General features: G+C 42.3%; 1 protein-coding gene across 1 annotated transcript in view; it reads right to left on the bottom strand.

The window, feature by feature from the left end:
* Nucleotides 1-1,043: 1,043 nt before the first annotated feature.
* Nucleotides 1,044-21,571, bottom strand: part of LOC148326241 (contactin-associated protein-like 4) — a 46,686-nt gene continuing 26,158 nt past the window's right edge. The window contains exons 9-24 of the mRNA XM_088311684.1: nt 21,211-21,354; nt 20,970-21,144; nt 19,878-19,984; nt 19,116-19,235; nt 18,838-19,038; nt 17,881-18,043; nt 16,249-16,376; nt 15,336-15,506; nt 13,361-13,579; nt 11,295-11,534; nt 10,836-11,069; nt 8,825-8,958; nt 5,929-6,016; nt 4,260-4,478; nt 3,792-3,854; nt 1,044-3,184 (exon numbers count right to left, since the gene is read on the bottom strand). Coding sequence (XP_088167810.1) covers nt 2,988-3,184; nt 3,792-3,854; nt 4,260-4,478; nt 5,929-6,016; nt 8,825-8,958; nt 10,836-11,069; nt 11,295-11,534; nt 13,361-13,579; nt 15,336-15,506; nt 16,249-16,376; nt 17,881-18,043; nt 18,838-19,038; nt 19,116-19,235; nt 19,878-19,984; nt 20,970-21,144; nt 21,211-21,354 — 2,603 coding nt within the window. The 3' untranslated portion in view covers nt 1,044-2,987. The remainder of the gene's footprint in view (nt 3,185-3,791; nt 3,855-4,259; nt 4,479-5,928; nt 6,017-8,824; nt 8,959-10,835; nt 11,070-11,294; nt 11,535-13,360; nt 13,580-15,335; nt 15,507-16,248; nt 16,377-17,880; nt 18,044-18,837; nt 19,039-19,115; nt 19,236-19,877; nt 19,985-20,969; nt 21,145-21,210; nt 21,355-21,571) is intronic.

Below are 21,571 nucleotides of genomic sequence, written 5' to 3'. Positions count from 1 at the left end.
CTCACACTTTAAATGTGTTGGAATCTACGGGAGTAGGGGAACTTTTTTGAGCGAGCTGTGCCAATTAAATGTATTGCAGTCGTTCCATCGTATTGCAAAGTTGTTCGAATGAGTTTGTCAAGTCATTCGAATGTACTGCAAAGTCATTCGAACGTGTTGACAAAACGTAGGCTAAATACTAAAAACAGCATTTTTTGGGGTGTATTTTGGGTATGGACTTCCGCATGTGCTTCAATGTTTTACTAATATGTTTGAACGACTTTTCGGTATGTTCAAACGTCAACAACGTCGCTTTCGTAGGAATCTGTTCAACAACAGCCCTGGTGATGATCGGGATAACGAGCGGAAGGAGTTAAATCGGCAAGAATGTGCACAGTGAACTTCTGTTCATGACGGGTAGAAGATTATTTTGTTATTTAAAAAAATAAATAAATCAAGTGTAATAGAAAAGTAATAGCACACATCTCGAGGATGTTATTTGGTCGTCATAGCAACAAGAATGTGAAAGCTGATCGTTCTGTTTGATTTTTTTCTCTGTGATTGATTCCAGGACGTTTTTTTTTTTTTAAATCAATGTGAAATTGCATTCATTTGTTCCAAAGAAAGAATAGCGCACATTCCCAGAATCAAATGACAACTTTTGAATGAGTTTGTTGTCTGATAACATCGCAAGTAATTGCGACGATGAGCGGAGGTGTTTTATATCAGCAGAATTGTGCAAACATTTTGTTCTCATTTGTCTGAATTCATCGAGCGGGTGCATTCCAATCACAATAACGAGCGAGGTGTTTATATTCCGCTGAATATTCCGCTCGATCTTTTGATGCCAACGTATGATTCATTTTAATCTAAGAAAAAAAAAGTGTTTAAAAATTTTCAAGCGTTTCAGCAACTTAATAGCACACACAATGCCGGAATAAAAACATTTTGTCCTTTGAGTGTGTTGGAATTTATTGAGCAGTCGCGGCGCTATTAAAAGTGATGAGGCTGATATTAGCGCCAAGTGATAAGTGGCAATAAAAGAAAACTTGTGGTTATTTATAAAACTTTTTTTTTTAATTACATCAAACTGTGTGTCGACAAACAGAAAGAGGAAGAAAAAAAATCGGCTTCCAATATTTTGGGACATAATTGATAGCAGCTGACTCAATCTCATTGACATCATTAAATTAAACATCAAATGACATCATCACCACGAAGGTGAGGTGGAACAAAAGTATTGAGACAGCGACGGGAAGTCAAAAAGTATTGCGACACTCACGTGAGCCGGACAAAAGTATAGTTGGACACAAAAAAATAAAAAAAAATAAAAAAGTGGACTTGGGGCAAAACTATTGGGAAATTTACAATAATTTGGACAAAATATTTGGAAAGGAAAAAAAATTGCAGTCAAAGGCATTGGGACATTTTTAGTGAAGTGAAAAAGTAAAAAAAAAAAAATCTAACTTGGATTGAACGTCAGAGGTGAAAAGTGATGAACATGTGGAATATTGTCAAAAGTATTGGGACACCAACAAGCGACAAGAAAATAAATTTGGACGATAAAATTGAGAGTACAGCAAGAGGAAAAATTCAATAAATTGCGGACAAGATTGATTCATAAGATCAAGAAAAACCGTGTTCATTTTCTTTTAACTCGAACCGACCTTCTGCCACACGAGCCATTTACTGTCTTTTCTACCTTTTATTTTTTTTTTGCTTGAGGATCTGCAGCAAGGGAGCAAAATCAAAACAACGGAAAAGGGGCAAATAAAAAAAAAAAAAAGTTCTCCCGAGATCAAATGTGGAAACGCACATTGAAGTTGTTGAAAGTTTCCTCATTAAAGCGCCTGCCTGAGTCTCGTCTGCTTGACAAACAGCTGCCGCGCCGTCGATCAGTTTGGCTTCGCTCCACCGCGACGCGTCTTCATTACGTCCATGAGCGCCCGAGACGTCGCTCGCGTCGCCGTCAAAAAGGGAAAGGAAAAGAGCTCCTTCTTCGCAAAAACAAGCGACAGACGCCGGCGGCCTCCTTTGGAGACGCTTCAAAGCTTCAAAAGCTCTCCGAGGACTTTTAGCGAGCTGCTGCAAGCTCGCAGCGGGCGGGAAAAACATGAAATGAAAATGACGAAGAAAAAAAAAAAGAATCTTTTGAGGAAATAAAGACATTTCACGGACGCGTTTTGGATTTTCTGTCTCACGTCGGCAACCTTGATGGGATTAATAATTCAGTAGGACAAGAACAAAGCGACAATTGGATTGTCTTTCACCGGCATCGCGAGACCTCCGCCAAGGCGGGGAAAAAAATGTATTCATGTTTCAGGAGCTTCATCGTTTTTTTTTCTTTCACATGAGTTCATTTGATTTTCGTTTGATTTGGATAAAAAACATCATTTTGAGAAACGTCATAGCACACACACACGCACACGCGCACACGTACAGAATGAAAGTCACATTTTGTTCTTTGATTGCATTGGAGTTCATCACCGCCATTCATCGACAAAGTTCACATTTCTCGATTTTCTCTTTTCCACATATGATTTGAGTTGACATTTCATCTCAATCCACATATGGCTTAATCTGACGTTTAATCACAATCCGAAAATGCTTGAGAACAAGAAGAGCACACATGCCCAGAACAAAGAGTTGAAATTTGTCACGTGGTATCATAATTATCCATAAAATAAAATTCTACAAGTGCACCTTTTTTTGCATGTTTTTCACAAAACGACCTTGTGGTTCCGTTGCTTAATTTACTTCGAGCCTGCGATAGCCACGTAGGCTACTTGCTGGAATCATCCAGATCATATGATGTGTCCTCGCCATGCTCTTTTTCGGAAAAACTGAAAAATCATTTCAAAATGGTCCTCAAGTTTGTACAAAGACAAAAAGTTACCGTTGACACTGAATATTTACACGTGTACAACTATTTACACGTATGACCCCGCATGTCCCATTGCAGCATCAAGTTCTGTCGTATGCGCTCCCTCTGCGCTTTTTTTTTTTTTTTAAATGAAGTATTCCTTTGGGTTCTGCCCCGAGGCATTCTGGGAGTCCGTCTGGCGTTCAAAGGCTAAGTCGTGGCTTTCCTCCCGCTGGCCGTTTTTCACTTCCTGGTTCCGGTACGTCTCCTTCCGCCGGTACAGGAACTTGGCGGCCACGGCGAGGACGGCCACCATCACAAAGATGATCACCGCGATCACGCCTGCCAGGAAAAGTCAGCAAAATGCTCAGTTGCGAAGCGGAATGATCACAAAATAGTCTGAGTTCATATTTCTCTTTTGTATAAAAGAATTTTCAAATTCCATTTTTTGGGGGGCGAATTCTGCCTAGCAACAAGGAAGGAATGAGTAAGGCAAAAGTAAAAATGGAAGAAAAGTGCATTTTATTAATATAGACAGATTTGGAATTTGGAATTTTCAAAATCCAATTTGTTCACATGCCAAAGGGGCAGTTATGATTGTGCCCCATTAATTCTGCCTAGCAACAAGATGTGGAGAGGAATGTGTGTGTGTTGGCTGGCGTGTGATGTCTTTGGCGCAGCAAAGACTAAAATCTTCAAGATTAAATTCTACAATAATGTCAAAATTACGATAACAGGTTGTAGCGACAATATGCATAATATTATAAATATCAAATGGTAAATTTGGCAAATGGCAAAAAGTGGCTTCGCTACAAAAAATTATGAAAAGCTGTAGCGTATAAAATCTATATTAAAAAAAGTTGCACAATTGCGAGAAAAAGAATAACAGATGAGGAAGTGCCCCACTCGATGAAATTTGCTTTTACACGACAATCAAATGGTTTGGTACCTCCAATGAGTGCCGAGTCCGTCCGCATGGCATTGACTAAAGGCTGTCCAGAACCGGACGCGTCTACAGCAGAGGAAGACAAGAAGAAGAGGAGGAGGAAAAAAAAGACAAGAAGACGAAGAGGGAAAAGTTAGGGCAAAGCAGACTGCGACATAACGCAGATGTCTGACGAGGCACAAAGCGGCCAGGCGGAAAATAAACAGATTAATTAGACAGATCGCAGCGAAGCGGCCGCAACACAGCGGAAATACTTCCGTCGTCACCTAAGCATCGGTTCATTTAAACATCTTTCGACTGGATTGGTCGCTAGCCAAGCGTCGCCTGTCATAAACACGTCAGATGTTGCATTCAGGGACACACCGTACATCAAGAAACATACTGTCAAAAATATTCAATTAGCAAGTCAAAGCCTGATGAAAAATGTTGTTAGCATTAGCATGATTAGCCGCTAGCGGAGAAGTTTCTTACCCGACAGGTGCGGCGTGTTGTGCGCGGCGTACGGATTGGACGCGGCCGGCGAGCCGCAGTTGGAGCGGACCAGTGGCCCGCGGACGTCCACGTTTCCACCGTGCGGCCGCAGAAGCGCCTCCTTGAGGGGGCTGACGGAATTGAAGCGGACCACCGACAGACAGCCGCTGAAGCCCAGCGAGGACAAGCGGACCACGTCTGGAGCCACTTCGTCCGGATCTGTGACCAATGAGGGGACCAGCCGGTGCACGTTATTTATTGCAATAATACTTGTTAAAAATAATGAAAAAAAATATTTTCAGGACTTTTTTTTTATTTTTACGATTATTTTCTCCATAAAAAAAAAATTCCAGAATTCTTGTGAACTTTTTGTCATACCATATTTTATAACTTTTCGCAACTTTTTTTCTCATACGCTTAAAGTTTTTTTCTTCTATTCTCCTCCCACACACACATTTTTGCAACTTTATTGACAGATCTTGCGACTTAATATTCATATTCTTGCGATTTTTTTCTCCTTTTTGTTGTACTCCTAGTCAAACAAAATTCTCGTCTTACAAATCTTTTGTCCTTTTACAACTTTTTCTCGCATTCTCACGATTTTCTTGTATTTTCGCAACTTTGTCTCAAAGCACAACTTTTTTGTCATTGCTATTCTTGTGACTTTTACTTTTGACTTTTCCGATAGCATTTTCTTTGTATTATTGCCACATTTTCTTGTATGTTAATAATTTTTCCATGTATTTTGATTACATGAATATTCATACAACTTGTTCTTGTATTTTCTCAAATTTTTTCTCATATTCTTTTTGAAGACTTTTTTTTAGCCTTATTAGGACAAGGCGCCAACAAATTCAAATTTCACGGGTGCATCAATTCCATTAATTTCCTACCGAATATTTTTTCATGGCTGTCAAATGAGCGCGGTTCGCTGAACTCCCGTCATCGTCATGACTGACACACGTGGCCTAAAAGCTCCTCCAGGCCCAACGCGTCCATCATCGCCCGCCACCCACCCTGTTTGTTCCTCCATTTGTGGCGCTGATGGATGGCAGAGTTGGCGGTACGCAACAGAAAATCCACTTTCTCATCGCCGTTCCTTGATCACGATTTGACACCGGCAGCTAAAAGAATAGCAGAAAGCACGCCGGCGCCCTCCGACGAGTAAATGTTAGCATTCGACCTTAACAGGCCACTCGTTTGACTGACAGTTTTTTTTGTCTTCGAGGCGGAACGATTGAGCCCAAATTTATCGGCCTGCCCTTTAAATCGGAAGTCAACCCCTCAAAAAAAAAAGAAAAATGCCTTCACTCGTCTAAACATGGCATTCTGAGCTTGTGGAATATGACTTAAGCAACAAAATCCACCGGCGGCGGCCATTTTGTCACCTTCTGTCGACTGAAGATGACATCACAGTTGCTCAGGTGACGGCCAAGCTGAGCCATTTAGCCTCGTTAAATTAATTACGTGGAAATTGAGTCTCTCCGATCTGCGGACGTGATTCAAGCAATTGTACAAAATATGGACGACGAATTTGTCTTTGGCCAAAATTTGCCAAAAGGTGTTTTCAAGTATGCCTTCTCAAAATGTTTTCAAATGGAAAGACACGTCTACCAAACGTCATGCTGCTAGCTTTGGCCGCTGAATTTCCGACTTTTGTTGCACTCACCCTGCACTTTGCCGAGCAACAGCGACCTGATGCCGTTGAATTCGCCATCGGACGTCAAATTGAAGTCTTCGCTGGCACTTTTGTCAATCTGCGTGAGAGAAACGCAATACGACTTGACGTTAATAGCGAGGAAAGTGATTTTGTTGATTAGCAGTAAGCGGCAGAAGGGCGACTTGTACCCCTCGCCGTGTTCAGAGAGAGGTCGCTAATACTTTGCGCTCAGCAGTCGGCCGTGGGAGTAGCAGAACGCGCCTCAGCTGAATTAGAAACTCACATAAAAAGCATTCAATCAAAGTTCTCCATTGGAGGTGATTTTAATGAAGGCCGAAGAGGAGAGAGAGGCGTTTTTTTTCCCCCATCAAAACGGTGAACCTTTAAGACCACGTGACAGGAAAGACTCGAAGAAACTTTTTCAAGATGTTGCGCCAAATGTCACTTGACTGCTTTTAGAACGTTTGCTAACTTCCAATTACAGCGAGCAAGGGGGCGCTTTGGATGAGGTCGAACCAAGTGGATTTGACTTTGTGTTTCCGAGACCCATTTTTTTCGCGGACCTTCCTTAGCTGTCATTCTCCAGCAGCATGCCAAGACAAAAACTCGAATCTGTTGCAATTTACTGTATTTTCCGGACTATAAGACGCTACTTTTTTCCTTGATTTTCGACCATGCGGCGAATACAACGGTGCGGCTTGTCTGTGGATTTTTCGTTCACCACTAGGGGCGCTCTTTAGTTCAGAAAATACGCGAAATAAATTTTGATTTTTTTTTTCCTTTCAAAAAGAGTTGCTGTATCTTATATACGGGTGCACCTTATAGTCCGTAAAATACGGTAATTTAATTTGGCCATCCGTGGAGTATACGAGGCTCACATTTTCGAGCAATTCAACACAATCATTTGGACTTTGCTTTTGAAGGACCCCTGCCAAAAAGAACCAGACTTGGTCACGACTTTTGAAACTTTTTGGGTGGGTCGCCTTGTGATAGTAACGCCTACCAAATGTCATAATTTTGAGTGAAACGGACTATGAGGGCGGAATTGTCAAAAATCTATGATTTCAAGTACCGCAACAACATAGTTACAAGAACCTGATGCACACATCCGAAAAAGTCCACTGCTCGATTTAGCGTTGGGTTTGAACATAATTGTTTTTGTCAAATCAACAAACAAACATCTCCAGCTCTTCTTTTCCGAATCCCTCGCTAAACCTTTACCAAGTGAACCGTGTCTGCATTAAATCTTGTCCGACAGATGATGAACCTTTAACTCCGGGTGACCCCGGGCAGCCCCGAGCGGACTCTTCCCCCCCTCCCCCGCTCACAAATCCGACGTATTTTGTCGGGTAAAAGCGTCGACTTCAATCCGGGCAGAAATCTTTTAAGTTCCATCTTCAAACAGGCGAGCCAGCCAGCCGGCGAGTCAGCTGGTCGGCCCCTGGCGCTCATTTCATGTCAAGCAGGCGATTGAAGTGTTTCCTAGAAAGAAAATTAGCACGGAACGGGGAAATAAAAGACATAAATTGCTAGATTTTGCAATCTTTTGCTTCCAAAACTTTTACTGAGTGCACCCTTTCTTCAGATAAGCGCTGTCTCATCATTTTCTGCAGCTAATATCACAAGAACTGTCTCCAGGCTGTTGGGTTGTCATAGCAACAATGGACACACTTTTTTGTCTTAATGACAATCAAGCGTAGTATCCGCCCGACGTTGGAGTGGCAGCTGTTTTTCACTCCTTGTTGCTTTAAATGCTTTTGATTGATGTAGCGGCAGACGTGATTGGAAAAAACGTTAATGTAGCGTGAGAAGGTCACCTTGAGATTCATCTTGTGACAATTAAGCGGCGACATGACTTTATACATCATGTAGCGCCAAGAAGATGATGAATATTTCATCAGATGCTCCTGATGCAACTTTATCACCTCGATGGGGGACTAACGGGACAAAAATGATGTGGCGTGAGTCATTTTGGATGAAATGAGACTTGGGTGTTGAGAAAGCCGAGTTTGCCAACTTGGCAGCAAAATAGACATCTAGATGGTTGCGTCTTCAAAGGATGTGAAGGATCAACTTTTTTTAAATTTATTTATTTATTTTTTGGGGTAATATATATACAGCTGCTTTGATGCGGGAGCAAAATGGCCATTTCACAGTCAAACGGCAGATTTCCCGTTCATGGCTCATTGAGAATGTTTTGCACATCCTATTACCAAAGACATATGCTCCCAAGTTTATGTCCAAGTACGATTCAAAAACAAAATGGCCAACTTCTGTTTCCTCCAATTTCTTGAGACTTTTATGTGTCTTTTTAATTTTTCACATTTCTACGATTGTACCACCATATTTTTGTCTGGCATGTCATTCAAATCTCAGGGCATTAAACTCGGTCCCGACTTGGACGTGTTCCCGCCAGGAGGCGAGTTCGCCACAACAGCCGCTTCTCCAACTCAGCCGCTATATGCGTTTGTTACGCTATGAAGCATTAAACTGCCCCCCCTCGGCATTATTACAGCATAGCTTTTTTGTTTTTTTGGTATAACGGCATTTTCTGTCATGTTTGCAAATATCAGCGTACATTTAAAAGAAAATTGCAAATTAAATCAAAATCGCAATATCTGTCAGAAAAAAAAAAAAAACGCAAATTTCCCCTAAAATCGTTCAGCGTTAGTGCAAATCATTTTTTTATTTTTTTCAACTTTCTCACTTGAACCCCCAGCTTCAAACCACCAAAATGGCCGAGTCCCAATTTATCTTGAGATTTATTCCTTCATCCCACCAAGTTTTACGTCAATCCGAGAAACTGCTGATTGGTTTAAAACGAACTAAATGAGGTCCTGGGTGAGTTTTGGGGATTATTTATTTATTTATTTTTTGCACGTTTCATTTGTTTGATCGGCGTTACCTGCAGAGACACGGCATCCAACACTCTGCTGACGACGACCATATGCAGACGACCGTCGGCTAAACCTTTGGCTTGGCTCCTCAACACTTCGGCTTCCTTGCTGCCGTGGAGTTTGTAGCGCACTTCCAGCTTTTCTGAACACACACACACACACACACACACACATGAGTCAAACCTTCATCATCTCATTTCTTATCTTGTCCCGGCATCCCTTATTAATATTACAAAGTTGCATCGTTCATTCGAGTGTTGAATCTCAATGAGGAGCTTTGCGTATTAAAGAGGATTAGTGCTCATTGCCTATCAATAACAGTAATTAATTTTGCTAATATTACACCGGCGTTAAGACGATTCAACGTTCGGAGTTTCTTTGAGGCAGCGCAGGGATGAAAAAAACTTTGTCCTTCACACGGTCTATTTAGAGCCGCTTTCAAATACGCTAATTAATCCCGTAAAGAACAGCGCCGGGCTGGGAGGTTATTTTTATAACGGCAAATGGATGAAACAATACACCACCCAAAGAACACCGCCAAGATTTTAATAGCCTATTTAGCATGCGACGTTAGCATTTTGAGCTATTTTCGCAGCCTTTGATTAGACTGCGCTCCAAAAAAGACAAACGGGAATCGCACTAGATGTGAGCAATTTCTTTAGGAGGGAAGGGAGGGCGAGGTCATCAATCTTGCTCCGCCCACATGGAATGAAAATAAGATGAACGTTTTTCGCAATGCAGCGGCATCCATTTGTCAAGTAAACTATACGTACATATTCTGTCGTGATCTGACAAAATCTCTCGGGCAAATTGATTTTTTGGGAAGAGCGCCATTAAATGGACAAAAATAACTTTATAGTAGTTGTTTGAAAACTAAATTGCAGACTTGATTTAGATTTTCAGGCGAGGAAAATTTCATGTTGCTAAATGAAATTAGATTTGAGGGCTATAATCAGCTCTTTACTACGGTTTTATTGCAAGTCATTATTTGCTGCCATCCTCCGACGAAAATCTTTGTAATTTTTGGCAGATCCGTAGGAACCGTTTGTTTTCGAAAGTTAATCTGCTTGCGCGCCACACCTATCAATAAGGGACTGTTAGCTTCCGTTGCTAATGTCGTCGTGCTAATGTGCTGCAGCATCTCAGGCTATAAAAGAGGAAACGTTGTTGCGTCCAAATAACAAAAACTAAAGGACAAAGTTACATGAGAGTTTTATTGTGACCTTCCGTTGAAAAGCGCTGGTCATGTCTCACTCATGATACCAGCAGACTTTCCCTCCTCCCAGCCCGGACCAAAAAGCTAATAACGGGCACAGCTGGAGCGATTAAAAAAGCAACAGAGGATGACAGGATGACTGCAGCCGGATGAGGAAGCCACTGGCGGAGTTTGATAGGCTTGCCATCGTGAAACGAGAGGGGGGGGGGGTCAACATGGGGTGAAGACGATGGACTTGGTCAACAAGATCGGCTTTATTTATTTATTTTTATTTTTTTTTTAAATCGCCGAACATTGGTTCCATGCTCTAATAACATTACATGGCATAGGCTAAAAAAAAAATGGAAATTTCAAAATTTGTCAAGCATGTCTGTTTAAATGCAAGCCTTGCAATGTGGCTTTTTCAAATTTTGGCTGACGTCCCGTTTGAATTTCGGCACGGGTCCTTGAGACTTTTTTTTTTTTTTTGTGCTACGAATTCTGATAGACATATGCACCCAATTATGTGCGGATTGGAGAAACAGGTGTCAGAAGCTGTTTTTTTTTTTTTTTTTCAAACTTTCCAGGTGGTGCGGCTGAGTGTGAAATGGTTGATTTAAACCGAAATGGACAACGTCATATTCACTTCCATGATTTTTTTCATGCGTTCTGTCATCATAAATTCCACGAGTTTTGTGTTGATCTGCGAAAAAAATATGTTAGGGGGGTAATTTTTTTCCTTTCCTGGGGTTGCTACTGAGTACAAGATGGCGGCATCAAACTAAAGTGGCCAAATTCATTCAAAAACAAAACACATTCCTCACCATGCTTGTTGATGAGCAGCGCCAGGTACTCCTGCTGGTATGACGACACGTAGAGCAGCAGCGCAGGACTCTGGCTGGTTCGGAAGCTCAGCGACACGTTTTCCGCTCGAAGGCTCACGTCGGACAAGATGGAGGATGGTAGCTTCACACTGACGTTCCCGCCACCCCGCTCGGAGGCCTCCATCTGGAAGGCGTAGCGGACGGATGTTGTCGGCTTGAAGACAGCCGCCAGCTCTGAGAGAAAGGAGTTATTTGAGCATTGGAAGTTTTGAATCTGATTGAATGGCCATGACGTGGGATCCCTCAAGGGTCAATCCTTGGACCCCTGTTGTTCAGTCCGTGTATGTTCTGTTACCCGTGGGTCAAATGCTTTCGAATCCCAATGTTGGCTTTCATGGCTACACAGATGAGATATGAGATATTTGACAGCAGTCCTAATCAAATGAACACCTGGCACACCTGCATGACAGAAGACGCCGTCATAGGCCGACGGCTGGCAGTCACAGTGGAAGCCGTTGTTCCTCTCCATGCAGCGTCCGTGGTTGCGGCAGAGCTCTCCGTAGCTGTCGCAGTGACCTGGGCAGCCGGGTCGGACGCCGGGTGTGATGCGAGCTCTCTCCTCCAGGTCCAAGGTGGCGCCGTTGAGCTGCAAGGAGCGGATGCAACCTCGGAAACCCTTCTGGCGGGACGCTGTTCCCCCTAGACATGGATATTATCAGTATTAGATTATTCTTTAAATAAAATCTTTGATGTCTTTTGTTTGGAGAATTATTTTTGCTCTTATTTCATTTTTATTTTATTTTAACCTGTGCGACCTTTGAAGACTTTATAGGGGTAATATTTTAAACTGCGATACTTTCGGAGTTTCACGGTGCAACTTTAGGCGGAATTATTGGAATTTAGTTCTAACCTGCAAAACATAAGGAGAATATAAGCTATGAAATGCGTCATTCCGGTTGCACCAAACCTTTCCTACTTTTAAGTAATCTCCGGGATCAAGGGTGGCCGTGACTAATGATGCTTCATATCCTCTCCAGAAAACAAATCCAGCGGAGTGCTCAGGTAAACATGTTTAGCACATTACTGGCTAAAAAAAATCAATATTTCCTCCCGCTTCCCGATGCAATCTCCTCACTTGTTGTTTGCTGGCTTGTTGACGGACATAAAGTGATGGCCGTGCTAAAATTTACACAACAATCAAACCTAAACGATGGATTGAGCTCTCTGAAGATGGACAAACAGCATCAGCATTCAAGTGGTGATAAACAGACCGGCAGATGTATTGATGAAGTTTTGTGGTCGCTCGTTAATAGCTTATTACATGACGGCTTGATTAATGATCCCCCGTAGTTCAGGTGGTTCAATTAACAATTATTTTAAGACCCTCGCAAGAATAAATCACATCGGGAAGTTTATTAGCGTGTCGTGCTGACTGGAGCATTTTTCTTATTTGTTCTGTGGTTAGGGAGATAATGGAGCTAAGATCACCAACACAGGGGCTAAAATCTAATGCTCTGTTTCCGCTTGGGGGTTCATTTCAGTTCTGTGTGGCACAGTGCACATAAGCAGGCATTTCCATTGCTAAAGGTATATTAATATTTTACAGTCGCTCAAAGACATGGTTCGGCGCTAGTAAAGCTAAGCTAATGAACGTATACATGAAACATTAATGACCCATTGCCACCGATGTGGTTTGGAGCGGAACAAAGGGTTACACAAATATTTTACAGTTGCGAACTACCCGAGGTGGGCATTGTCAACAGTGTTGGGTCGTTCCGGAACCGGTAAGTCCGTTCTCTACGCCATTTGGCTGACTCAGAACAACCGGGCCGGACAGAAATACTGACGAGAACTAACAGACGCACTAAAGCGCTGGCTAATGCCCACCTCTGTGAACATTTGTTAAATAACAAAGACATGGCCAGTAGCTAAAGAAGATACGCTAATGGCCACTAGCTATAGAAGCTAAGCTAATGGCCAGTAGCTATAGAAATTAAGCTAATGACCAGTAGCTAAAGAAGCTAAGCTAATGGCCAGTAGCTAAAGAAGCTAAGCTAATGGCCAGTAGCTAGAGAAACTAAGCTAATGGCCAGTAGCAAAAGAAGCTAAGCTAATGGCCAGTAGCAAGAGAAACTAAGCTAATGGCCAGTAGCAAAAGAAGCTAATCTAATGGCCACTAGATAAAGAAGATAAGCTAATGGCCACTAATCTAACGTCGTGTTTCCACTCAGAGGATTAATCGAGGTTGGTTTGGCATGATATGCTTCTTTGGGTATTTTCAACATTTTCATCTCAAAGGGTATATTTATATTAGGGTAAACATGCATGTGTTAAACAACAAAGAGACAGACAGGAGCTAATGATGCTAAGAACACACACTTATACCTCGTGGTTTGGTTCGGTTCACATTTTCTTCTTTAGCGAAGAGTATACGAATATTTTTCAGTTGTATACTGAGTGCTACATGTACATTTGTTAAGTGAAAAAGAAGCTAACAAACAAAGTACATCATTTGATTGGCTGACCGATGAAGAGCTGGCTGTTGAGCTGCAGGTGGACGTGCCCGTCGGCGGGCGCCTGGCGGGTAGCGGCGGGCATGGCGTCCAATCGCAGTGACGCCTCTTTCACGTTGCGCTCCACGCGAACCCGATGCCAGCGTTCGTCGTTCAGTGGGGAGCTCGAATCCACGGCAACCTCCAGTGGACCGTTGCCCACGTCGAAGGAGAACAGAACCCGAGTGGGAGCTGGTGGGCAACAACATAGAGAGCAATATACTTTCATTTTGGAAACAAATCACAATTTGGATCTTCAAAAAACATTTATTTTTTTTTGTTACAGTCATGAGAAGCAAAAACACATTCAATTCACTAACGACAGATTGTTCGGCCTTAACACGTTGTTGTAAACTTTCTATGACGTGAACGAACATGACATAGTACAATTTATTTCATTTTTTTTTTTTTCATTGTTAACATCAAAGGATTTTTTTTCTTCCATGACCTGAAGAGAAAACATTGAAAAAATTCTTTTGATCTTTAGCAAGCACACTTTTTTTTTTTTTTTTAAAGGACCATTTCATCTTTATTGCACCTGTGGTTTTGCAAACATTACCATTAACTAGAATCTACTACAATCCCAAAATGTCTGTGCCAAGCAAAGCTAATCTCTATCCGGTGTTTTCGTCTCCTATTACGACGGCGTCCCTCAGTGTTCACTCCTAAGGCTACTTCAATTTTGTTCCTGACACTCGACTCCATTTCTGCCATCGGTGCACCAGCTCGAGCCTCCGGGGCTTGAGAAGAAGAAGAAGCTATTCCGTATTGTGTGACCACTTTCATTTGCGCTGTTGATATAATTGCCTCGGGCCCGCTATGGATCGCCGCGTGGCGGAGTGCCGCCGGAGCGTATCGGCCTCCTGAAAGATTTAGCAGAGTGCTGGCCAAGCAGAACGCCGGCGGCGGGCGGGAGGAGGAGATGAAACAATATTCCAACTCTCTCCCGTTTCTCGGGAACCAAGAAAGAGTTACCCCGCGATGGGAGCAGAGCGGCAGTATTCCGAGCTGGAACCGGGTGATTTCCCCAGAGCGTCCCCCGCACTAGCCGCTGTTTTAGTCCCCTCAACTCCCACGTCGACTGCGGCGGCACCGCAAATGAAAGTGCGCGTACTCGTCAAAGTTTGACGTCGTAAACAACCGTCTCATTCTCATGCAAACTAAATCACAGGGAAACGACACCCAGAGGCCCCTTTCGCAAGGCTCGTCAAAGCTATCTTTTTCACGTCTTGTGCTGTACATTTGGAGGTACACCGCGAAAATAAATGGGGAATATAGCACTTCAATTATTAGTCAATAATGCCTTGACATAAGAGTGGGATTGATTTCGTGACCACACGCAACTCAAATCACTCTCTAATCATCGCATTGAAATGAATAGTAAAAAAAAAGAAATCAGGAAGGAAAATAGCACTCTATCATAACTGTACTTTATAACATACATAATAGATGACGGTATTGAATTTTGTTGCATTTGTGCACCACAATAAAATCATGGGTGGGAGGGGCCTGTTGTAATTTATTCATATTATGATCAAATTTTCGCACAAGACAGAGAATATACGCCTGGTTGTTTGATCTGTTGGCGAAAGTCTTATTACACCCCCCACTTAGACGCTATGCCGTATATGCCGTTTCCCATTATATGTTTGCGTGACAATAAGTGGGCGTGGACTATCTGCCAAACGGCTGCTTGTTGGGAAGTGCTGTAAATTTTCCTGTCTCGTTATTCCGGGTGAAAGGTGATGTTTAACACCTGGCACTCAATTATCCCATTCCGGTATTCATATATATGAACGGCACGGGTAAATTCTGTTAGGGCCCACGTGAGGCACTTTTGCAGGATGTCAGCGTGAAATTGGCTAAAAACAAGACTCTGCAAATGTAGTTGGCTATTAAAACAGATCACAGCATATGAAGCGAGTCCAGCCGGGAGGCTCCAACTCACAGTCGAGTTCGACGCGTATGAAGTCTCTGATGCCCAAGTTCTCCAAGAAGACGCCGGAGGCAGCGGCCGTCTTGAACAGGAAGGAGATGTCGGCGCTCAGCTCGCCGTGGAACGTCGGGAAGTGGAGGTAGGATGTCTCTGTGGCGAAGAAGGCAGCGTTCCAGAAATTCTCTGGAGGGGGTGATAATTATTTGAATCATGAATGGATGCATTTTAATGCTCTAAGGCTGGATTTATTCGATGTGAGTCAAGTGATTAAATTGAGATTTTTTTTTTGCCTAAAGTGGCACGGGTGGGGTGCGCGTCAGAGAGGGAAAAAAAACTTTTTGAGATTTTTTTTTAGAATCAGACTTTTCTCTGACTTTTTCACTCTGAGTCTTAAAATCACAGCTCTTCTTTTCTAGATTCTTCTTTTCAGACTCCCTTCCAAATTCTTCTACTGAGGACACTTCATTTCCAACCATTCATTCTGGATGCTTCTCAACCAGATGGCACTTTCCGCACTCATCTTTTCCAAATATTACTTTCTGACTCTGGATTCTTCCCAGTTTTCTTTTCCGACTCTTCTGATCAGACTCTTTTCCCAAATCGACTCTTTTGCGACTCTTTTTGCAACACTCATTAAATGACATATATTGGTGGTGTTCGGATATAAAATATGGTTCAAGTATATCATTACAAAGTAAATTGATCAGAATTGGACCCTTGGAGTGAATCTAACCTAAAATGACCTATCCATATGAATGATGAATGTGAGACTCAAACCGGGGGGCTCTTCCGTCACAGTCCGATTAGTTAACCACGTATCCACATCCATACCAATGTGACAACATTGAAACTAATGTATGAATGTTTCTGCGCGGTTCTCCGCTGTATGCATGACTTATTTATTTCCATAGGCGACTGGACTTACTGTCGCCATGGCAACGCAGCGGCCCCACCCGGTAGGCGGCCTCTGCGCCGGGCCGCCACACGTCGCCCAGTACCAGGGCCCGCACGGGGAGGCTCTCTTTGTGGATCAGCAAGCCCGAGTCCTCAGCCCTGAAGGAAGGAAAATATATCATCCATACGGTTTTATTCTAATAGATACCGTTTGCTTATTCATACCTCTCATGTCATGTCCCGTCTGCGCTAATTGAATCCAAGACCAAAAGGTAGCGCCTTGTATAAAATATTGAAATATTTCGCCACTCGAAATAGACATTTGCGCCGAGAACCGACAGGAAAATGTAAAGCACGAGCGCGAAGAGTGTGAATAAAACATTGGAGGTTGCAAAGAGCAAATGTACAGAATGCAATATGGTAAGCGCAGCCTCATCATAAAACATGCATGTTCCGTTAGTCCAAGACGGTAAAGTGTCTTATACATTGTTAGGGGGAAAACCCTGAAAAATGTTTTTTTTTTTTTTTTTGGTTTGCTTACAACACATACACACAAAAAGTGTTGTAGCATATTTACGCCACATTTAATGTTTAATAGTTGATGTTCTATACGACGGACATTTTAGTCATTGGCATTACACGTCTCATGTGGCAAATTGTCACTGTCGGGTAGAAACCTTGTCTGTCCAAATGTGGTCAATTTCCTACTTTTTTCACAGATCCATACCATTAGTGTCTCCGTATGCCGTCTCTTATTTTCACACGTTATTAAGCATTTCAAAGTGTTGAAAATCACTTGAGAGCGAATCAATTAACGCTCTTAGACACGTGAACTGTTTGAAAAGTGTTGCAGAACTGCCTCGTCTTTGTTGTCACTCTGTGGGAGTCAGGTGTCATTTTTGCTGCCTTGGGAATGGAAGTCTGGATGTAGCTTTTTTTTCAAAATTGTATTTATTTTTACCAAAACACATTTGCATTAAGCTTGTTTTGTTTAAGGGGAAGTCAACCCCCATAAAAATCTGCATGAATACGTTCTATGCGCCTTGACTCGTGTAAACACGGCATTGATGATTGATATTGCGTTTGTGGAATAAGCGTTAAGCAGCAAAATGCACCAGTTTTTAGCCATCTCAGGGGGCGTCTATTTTGGTTTGTTTTATTGCTCTTTGTATCAGGAGGCAATAATGCTGTAAATTGTCTGCTGTAGCTGTATATTTGTTCGCAATGTCAGATGAAAGAATTTGTTCAAGTCTAAGCCAATTTTATTTGGCTCTGTTTTTGTTGACTTTTTGGGTGAGGACACACTTTGTTGGATATTTTGGTGGATGTCTGCCAACAGTTCATTTTTGTGGCTTCTAAGCGCATGCGGCCACCTTTTAACGGCAGGTAGTCCTATTTTTGTACTATACTGAATGGACTGAGATTGCATTTTTCGTCCATTTCCAGCGGTCTATGTTTTTTATCGACATGGATGAGGCCCAATCCGATCGGAACTTATCTGATATTCCATATATTCATTTGTGTGTTCATCAGAAACGCAAAACGTGTTCATTTATGCTGACAGTTACATATATGTGACTTTAACACTTTTTGGGCCATTAATATTTATTTTATTTAGTTATTTATTTTTAGCATCGACTATGTACGTGTAGCAGTTGGTTACCATTGTGCCGCGTCAGCGTCACAGTTGCAGTAACGTTTGGGATCCAAGCAGTCTCCCTGCAGGCCGCACGCACACTGCTGGCTGCCCGGCTGAGCTCCTGCCCAATAATTCTGACGTCCACCCGGAGCGGCGCCGCCAAGCCACCAGCTCAAGGGCGAGCCTTCTGGAATTCACCACAAACACAAAAACGGCTTCTTTTCTGACTCCACGTTACAACTTTATTCTTTTCGGAATTTTGATTTGCGAGCTCTAACATGAGTCTTCTTTTTCCAGCTCTTCTTTTGTCACTTGATTCTCGACTCCTCTTTTTCAACTCTTTGATTCAACCAAGTTCTTTCTTGATTCTTATTGGGTTTTTTTTCACTACGTTTTATAATGACTTTTTTTGTAGACTTTTTGGGGGGGTCTGTTATGTTCCAAGCTTTTCATTCTGATTTCTTTTCTGGCTCTTTGGTTCTGACTCTTTGTTTTCCAGACTCTGCTTTTTGACTCTTTGATTCATACTCTTCGATGAAGATTCTGATTCTGAACGACTCTCTGGACTTTTCTTCCAGGAAAATTTTTCTAGCTCTTTTACTCTAAGGATACTACTTTTTTGGACACTCCCCCCTTTCTTTTACTTTCAGACTCTTCTTCCCAGACTCTTCCCTGTCGACTCTTTCTTCTATTATTTGACTCTTCTTTGCTGGACTCTTCTTTTCTGAATTTACTGTCCAAACTCTTATTCTATGACTCATTTCAGACTCTCCTCCCCCCCAGTGTATAAATACACACAAGACAAGCGGCGTGCTGAGATATTTCACATTGTGTGCGAATGTGTTTCTTTGGGCGGTGAGGTTTACTTTTCTTTTCTGACTCTTCTTTCAGGAGTCTTCTTTTCACAATCCTTCATTGTGGACTCTTTTTTTCCGTACTTTTCGTTCCAGATTCTAACCTAAAAACCGTGGACAGCCTCACCCGGCGTGTTGAGGAGTCGCGACTTCTTGCATTGGTAGAGCATTTCCTGTTGGCAGTGGTCTGACTGGCGGATCACGGCCAACAGCTGCTCCTCGCTGGCAGAGTAGTGTAGCGGCACAAGGAGCTGATGTTCACCACCAGATGGGCTCACTGGGGTCAGCTCGGTGTTGTTGTGCCGGATCTCCAACCACGTGTTCTCCTCTGGTGAGGTGAACAAAATGGAGGATAAAGAAAAGCAACCACATGGAAGTTAATTTTAGAGACAATGTGTGCGTCACCTGTCATGTTGCAGTAAACCATTTGCGGTTTTATGGGGCCGCTGCCGTCCACGTCGATGTAAAAATATCCAGACGTATTGCCATTGTGCTTGTACGCCTCACAGGATTGTTCGTACACCGCTAGGAGGGAAACAAGGAGAAAAGTTGACTTAAGTATCCTGGGAACGGAGTCCCGCAAGGTTCAGTTCAGTTTTTCCTCCTCATATACTTCGTACATTATGGCTACGTGACATCGGAAATGTAGCGCATTTAGTGGAAAAAACCTTCATGTGTCTAGAAAAATACGCTTCAAAATTTAAATACTTTTGAACGAACACACATCTATGAAAAACATAACCTAGCTAACCGACCTCTGTTACATGTTCTGTAATGTGCTTTGTTACAGCTGCAGCTGTTGACAAGTTGCTATGTAAATACATTTTTATTTATTATATTGTTTCTGGAAAAAAAAATACAAAAATCGGTCTTTAATGAAAATACGCACATTTGAATTTTTACGCAGCGTAGCAAACACATATTTTTGAAAATGGTTTCTCATTTTTGGTTCACTTCACTTTTTGGGTCTTTTTTTTTTTTGCAGCATTTAGGAGCTGCTGGTCAATCAATTTTTTGGGCTGCGCAAAGCAACCTATAAAGAAATACAGCAGCTGATCCAAATAAAATGTCGCAGTGTGCTGACTCTGGCTGAGCTTGCAAGGCCTAGCTTTTATTTATTTATTTCCCAATATTTTCATTTAAGAGACTGTCCCCGCAGTGACTCACAGCTGTGGCAGGTGGCGCCGCCGTAGCCGCTGTCGCTGCAGTTGCAGTGGAAGTGCGTCCACGATTGAGTGCAGCGCCCGCCGTGCTCGCAGCGACTTGGAGAACACCTGAAAACGCACACAAAAATAAATGAGTTTTTTTTTTTTGTGGGCCGTTTATTGTCAAAGTAAAGTTGGAAAAGTTTTGAAAACAAGATACACATCAAATACTGTAGAATTATATATATATATATATATATATATATATATATATAAATATATATATATAATTATGTGTGTGTATATGCGTGTAATATATGCATATAAACGTATACACACACACACACACACACACATTTAGCATCTATCAATCTATCTGGACACACAGTATATATATAACATGTAATAAATACATCGGTATATTTTAAGAAACTATTTTTGAAAATGTCGCCATCGGCTCAATTTAAGAGTATTTAAAGTTTTAATTGGACTTTTGAGTGATTCCACCCCTTCAAATTTCCCCATTGTGGGACTAATAAAGGACATCTTTATCTTTATGGAAACTTGGGTGACGTTTTGTTCCTGACACGCTACAGTTCGAATACTGGAGGCGCAGTGTAATAATAAGTTCCGATGGAGTATGACTACCGCGCTGACCCTCCGTTGAAAAACGTCATTTTCCACCTGACTTGCATTCAATTCAATCTGCGCGATCACCAAGCGTACGGTGGCAGTGCGTTCACCGCTAACAACAGCATGGATGCAAAATGAAGGAGTCGTGACCTAGGCAAGGACGCCAGCTCGCTTCGTTAAGCGTCGGTTACTTTTATTCCCAACACGTTTCGAGCCGCGTGTTTTTTTGTTTTTATTTATTTATTTATTTATTTTTACACCCGACAGGTTTGATAATTGTTGGGAACGTCGCGTTTAATTGAGCGACGATGCGGCAGCCAGACCAAACTAAACTATTAGTTCTGCACCGGCGGCATCACTCCGAGTGACGTTTGCACTCTGATTGAGAGACTGAAACTGGCCATGTGGTTTGAGCAACACAATTCAGATTTTGTTTTTCCTTATCTGACGTTTTTTTCAAATTCCAATGTTGGTAACCGACCTGTCGATGATGCCGCACATGTCAATCAAGAGGTCGCTGTAGTTTCCCAGCATCCTTTGCTGGACCACCATGAGGTCCACTTGTTGCTGGTCCAGGGTCAGCTGGCGAAGGCAACCCTGGAAGGAGCCGAAGGGGTTTGTGCAGTCTGCCTGCCTCTCGTCCTCCGCAGGACAACCTTAAACAAGAAGACGTTTCAAGCGTGACGGTGTATAAGGTACGGCAACGTCGTACATTTGCCTACCACCGAAGAAGAGGTCCCTCTCAATAGCGACGTTAAAGGAAGGACTGGATTGAGCCACGTGGACTTTGTCCACGCTGATGCTCAGGTGCCCTCGTCTGAACTTCAGATCCACTGAATGCCACTGGCCGTCATCCAGATCGGAACCTGACAATCAGTCCGCGCGGACTCACAATTAAGTATTGTTTGCATTTTTTTGTATTCTGTTGTAAAGACACCAAAATTTACCCCAAAATTGACCGTTACCTAAATTAAATCTTGAAGCACCCCCACTCCTACCGTCGACGTATTAATATATATTTTTTTTCAATAAGTTAAATGCTATGTCCGTCATCACAAACCAAAAATGTAATACTTAATTTAT

Source organism: Idiotropiscis lumnitzeri, chromosome 12 (assembly GCF_059441095.1).
Source record: "Idiotropiscis lumnitzeri isolate Australia: NSW breed Sydney's pygmy pipehorse chromosome 12, RoL_Ilum_1.0, whole genome shotgun sequence".
Taxonomy (NCBI): Eukaryota; Metazoa; Chordata; class Actinopteri; order Syngnathiformes; family Syngnathidae; genus Idiotropiscis; species Idiotropiscis lumnitzeri.
This window is presented reverse-complemented; position numbering and strand designations above follow the sequence as displayed.